The following is a 5382-nucleotide window of genomic DNA, read 5'->3' as shown; positions in this document are numbered from 1 at the left end:
TGTTATAGATGCTGCAGCACCTAATATGGACAAATGAGCCACACACACATTCTTGTCAGTTACCCAAGTCATGGTGAGGAAGACAATTAGAAATTAACCAACTAACAAATTATGGTTTGGATGCTTACTTTTGTATGGTAGTTTTGATATTTGCACTTTATATTTGGTTTGGAAAGAGAAAACCGAGAGTCGAATTCGTCGGATGCGGAGACAAGTACTCTACCACTATTGTGAAGATTTTCTTATTTGGTTTGACAAGACTCATGTCATATGTTTGGGTTAAGGTTCCATATTGAAATTGCCCATGTAATTTAAACAAAAGTTCAGCAAAGTATATATGGACCTAGTGGGACCCCAAAGGTGGTACCATTTTACCTGAAAACCTAGTCTCTGAAGCTCTTAAGCAGAATTTTTGCTTTCAAGTTTCAAACAAGATGCACTTTTTCAACAAGAAAAAAGAAAAACAGAAACTATACTCTGAGGTTTTTATCCATCTTTTTATTTTATGCGTCAGATAAAACTCAATGCAACTACCTGGCAATCTCTGATGTAGCAAGCTGTGAGTGGGTATAGTAACAACAAATAAAAGTCAATCACCAAAAAGGGAAAACGTAAAGACAAAATATGACCTAACATTTTTTTTCATATGAAAATTTCGGCAGTTACAGTTAAAACCGGTTTACATTGTCCTCTGCTAAAGGGTTAACAAAAGCAGAAACAAACACATAGCTAGAAAAACAAACACAGCCAACCCTACCAAGCCCCATGTTGCATGCCCGCTTGCCCATCGTCCATAACCTAATTTCTATGATTAGCGAGGTGAAAAATGAAAAAACAGAAACAAATAGGTAGTGTTATGCGCGCTCCACTTTTTTCCCAAACACGCTATCAAAGTTCCGTTGATTGCGTGTCTGGTGAAGCTGAACAAATCAAGGCCCAACCCAACTCAAGTTGAATTAAGCCCTGTTTGAATCAAATCTTTTTCCACCCAAATAGTGGAAATGCAGCTGAAAAATGGAGCGCCAATAGCGCTACCCCCATAAAGGAAGAAAAGGGTTGAAAATAGAAAGAGCCTAACACTAAGTCCTAGTAAAAATTGCAGAAACCCAAAAAAAAGGGGATAAACTACTCTAGCCCTGAGCTCCTTTTAGCTTCTTTTTTTTTTATAGCTCTTTTAGCTCCTCCTTGTCTTCATGGTTGTTGTTGGGTTGTTGTTGTAGTTGTTGTCATGAACAAAGTCAAGCAAAACAGTGCTCTTGCATTTGGGGCATTTTGGGTCATCTTCTGAAAGCATCACATACATGAGGCACCTTGGGCAACCCACAAGCACCATGGAAGTGGCCTCGGCCTCAGGGCTGTTTGAGTATCTGAAATTGTCTTCCTGATTGAGCTCAGAGGAAACACATGAGCTTGGTGGTGATGTTGGTGAAACAGTAGCTGATCTTCTCGGTGACTGCACCAGTGGATTATTATTACTTGCCCTTGGTGGTGACAGGTTCAGCTTCAGATCAAGCTTTGGACCACTTCCATTCCTCCTACTCATGGCTTTTGGCTTGAAGAAAAATTTCCGGCTCTCTAATGAAAACAAACACCAACAAAGTTAAAACATGTTGAATTAGCAACAAATATAACATGAAATTGAATAGGGACTAAAATTTAAATGAAAAAAAGGGGTGTGTTTACATAAAATTATACCTTAGGGTTGAGGGAGTTGTGGCTAAGAGAGGAGGCTGGAGGGGGCTCTGAATCTAATTGGATTGTGGGATTTGAAGAGAGAAGAAAAAAGGGTTAGGGCCTCAAACCATGAAAAGATGAGGCAACAAAAACATGGTCATGGTGAGGTGGTAAGGACCTCAAAACACCATTATATATACAAAGAGAAGGGAGAGGAAGATGGATTTTCTTTAATGCTTAATTTAATTATGGGGGAGAGGTGGAGGGTGTAGGATGAGAGAGAGAGAGAAAGAGAGAGAGAGAGAGTGATAGGAATTGAATTGATGAATTGAATTGAATTCAAGTTTTGGGTAGAAGAAGAGTGTAAATTGAGGCCAGGAAATGTATTAATTGTTGGAAAAGATCCCAATAAGAATGCAGGAAATGGAAATTTGCAGTAAATATTGCAATTACAAAGTGCAGGGGAAGGCATTGCCTTCATTCATTGCTTAGGCTAGTCGGTGTTTAATATCAAAATACAGCACAGGAAAAACCCAACGGCTTTAAAGCTAAACCCTGCCCGCCTCCAGTATTAAAATAATTCAAGAACTCTCTGAAACCCCATCTAGCTTGCAATTTTTTTTTAAAAAAAACACAAGCAACGTACACACCAAAGACTTAAATGGATTCCTTGGAAAATTGTAGTGTAACAGCTAAACCCTAATTTAAAATTATATCCTACCAGCACCCTCAAATTTAATTAAACACTAAAAAACACCAGTCCATTAATTCTTCACATCCAGAAATTACATTGCAGGATACAGAAAATTAAATGACAAGCCATGCATTGACCCTGTGTTTTTCCAGCATTTTCATTATCATATTATTGACACCTGCAAAAATAAAAATAAAAACTCCCATAATTTACGTGCTGAGTTAGCATGCCTTAATTTGTTCCTTTTTTTCTTCTTTCGTAAAATAGTAAAAAAAAAAGAAGGTAAAATTACATTAGATTGTCTAAATTGAAAGTCCTGCAATTAGCTAGCTAGATATGCATTGTCAGGTATGTCCTTTCGTTGGCCAACAATGCCTTTCAGAGAAATTATGTTGTTATCAAATCTGTTAGTACTAATAAATTTTACACAGTGTTCCCGTGTCTCTAAGCTTTCCTTCATTGATTTTCGAAAGAGAAAGGAAACTGATTAAATAGGGTTTTTCCTTTTTAAGTTAGCTGAGTGTCCAAGCTTAGCAATAGACATATTAGAGTTTCTAAAGTCAGGAGTACCCTACAGTAGAGGGCATCTAAATCATTGTCCGTGACCCAAACAACCCTAATCTCAAATTAAGATATATATACTAATTAAATATTCAAACATATACTTCTTGTGCAGACATGAACTTAGCCATGTTGGTTTAGAGCTTACCTAAGTTCGAATCCCCCTCCCATAGTTTAGATTAGATTAACTTAGAATATCACTTGTATAAATAAATAAATAAACCAAACATATACTTCTTTTAAATTTTTTCAATGATTATGGAGAAAGGGGAGGTGTCAATGTCATTTGCTGAGTTTAATTGGGCTTAGCATGGTCAATTACTCAATTTGGATGCAATGAATAAGTGGGGTGCATTGAGGTGTCCCATCTAAATCATATTATCTCATTGTATTTATGTTTGACTGGAAGTTGCTTGCACAGAGGGACAATATATACATAAAAAAAAGGGTCATGTACAATAAATAAGAAAAACATATCACTGTGTTGATTTTTGTTTGAAAAAAATTAAATAAAACAGTTGGAAACAAAGAGAAGAAAATAAAAAAATATTTGTGAAATTTTAATTTGGCCTCAAGTTATACAAAGTATACGAAATCGAAATCGAAATTTTCTTTCACATGAAGCTTCGAATTCAATTCCTATGTGGTGTTGGATATTATATTTGGTGAAATTAAAACATAACTTGCTTCAACTTCAACGTCACATATTATTTATGAGCTTTTTTGTCTCAAAGTTGAGTCGTAGATGAGCATGAAAGTTGAAACAACTTGTTCATAGATAAGCATGAGGAGGAAGTAGGTGATGTTTTATTTTATTTTATTTTATTTTGTATTGTTTTATAAGTCAAGCTCACGTTTTGATCAAAGATAGATGATTTTGCGTGAGCCCATAATTAATTGCAACAACAACGGATTTGAACACTTTTGCAATTGACAGTAGGTACGAGCTTTACTGTACATCTCTGGAAAGCTTCATGTAAGTGAGAGCTTCTGTTCTCATTAATCTACTTTCCCCACCCACCAAGATTACTCACTACACCCTACCACTAGAGGCAAAAGAACTAGTAAGAATGAATCCCATTCTCATCAGGTATAAACAGAGACATAGCAACTTTTTTACCATTAAGCTGGTCCCCAGTGTAACCACAAGTCAAAAAGTTTCTTTGAATACTTGAATTATATATCTTTATAAATTCAAACTTGTTAAAATAGTAGAATATAAATTAATAGGGTAAAAAGCACATAATGACTTAGGGCTCGTTTGGGACTACTTCTCTAGGAAGTACTTCTGCTCATAAGTGCTTCTAACAAAAGTGCTTTTATTATAAAAATTTAGAATTTTCATAAAAAATTAAAATGTTTCGTGGAAAAGCACTGGGGAGTGCTTCTAAAGAAGCACATAGTAGGTCTTCTCCATGAAGCGCTTATAAACTTTTCTGTCAAACGCTGTCAAAAGCGCTTTTAGTTATCAGAGCATTTTTTGCCCTTCCAAAAACACTCCTAAGTGTTATAAGCTATTTTGACACATATTGTGTCTGCAATCTTACACCAATGTTCGAATTCTCTACTTCGTAAATTAACGTTGCTTAGACTATCACCATTTGAAAAAATATGTATATCGTTCATTAAAAGGGTCGTTTAACGTAGGTAGATTATTTTCCCAATGGTTATTTTCTTCATACATCAATATCCTTCGGGTGAGAAAGCCAAATGAAAAGACAAATGAAAGTAAATAATTGAATTGAAAGAACTAGCATGTCCTTTTCAAGACTGTTTATGGCACCTGAACAGTGATTCTGTGAACCCTCAATCATCCTCCTTGCACTTGGGCTTGGTTCACAAAGGTATTTCTGAAAAATAAATATAGTCACAAACTCCTTAGATTCTCAATAAGATATTGATAACAATGCCGCTTGGCAGTTAGTCCTACCTTTAAAAAAAATATAAACGTGACCTTAATTATGCCGATATATACTAACCTCCATTTACATGAAAAATTTGATGAATCTGTTATGACTTTTATTTACAATTTTTTTTAGTACAAGTGATTGGAGGAGGGAGTTTATGCAAATATTTATTAGATGCCTAAATGTTTACCCAAAACAAAAGTGGAAGAACTCAACCAACTGAGTTGTACCCTGGCCTATACTAGCTATTTACAACATTTTCTTAAATGCTTAAAATAGGTTGCCTTATTTATGCATGGTATATCTCTAGAATACCCAACAATTTTTTTGAACACAAAAATATATTAAAAAAAAGAAGAAGTCAAAATGACTCAAATATCCGGCACAGCCCTACGACCGACACATCAACGTCCGCGAGTCTACCACAGCCAGCGTTGCCCTCTCTCTCTCTCTTCAACTTCTAGAGTGGCCGGATCTTTATTGGTGAGGAGGGAGACGAGAAAGAGAGAAGAAGAGAGAGCCTGTGAAAGAAACTGTGTTTGTCTA

At 35.7% G+C, this 5382-nt stretch overlaps 1 protein-coding gene across 1 annotated transcript; it reads right to left on the bottom strand.

Moving 5' to 3' along the window:
* Positions 1 to 951: 951 nt before the first annotated feature.
* LOC103341717 (protein GL2-INTERACTING REPRESSOR 1) lies at positions 952 to 1837 on the bottom strand. The gene is made up of 2 exons (XM_008245255.3): positions 1696 to 1837; positions 952 to 1575 (listed from the first exon to the last, which is right to left on the bottom strand). Exon 2 carries the CDS (start codon positions 1541 to 1543, stop codon positions 1175 to 1177), a length of 369 nt encoding a protein of 122 aa, XP_008243477.1. The 5' UTR covers positions 1544 to 1575; positions 1696 to 1837; the 3' UTR covers positions 952 to 1174.
* Between the last annotated feature and the right edge of the window lie 3545 nt (positions 1838 to 5382).

This window comes from Prunus mume, linkage group LG8 (genome assembly GCF_029339155.1).
Source record: "Prunus mume cultivar Tortuosa linkage group LG8, ASM2933915v1, whole genome shotgun sequence".
Classification (NCBI taxonomy): Eukaryota; Viridiplantae; Streptophyta; class Magnoliopsida; order Rosales; family Rosaceae; genus Prunus; species Prunus mume.
Note: the sequence above shows the minus strand (reverse complement) of the source record. Positions and strands in the feature narration are given on the sequence as shown.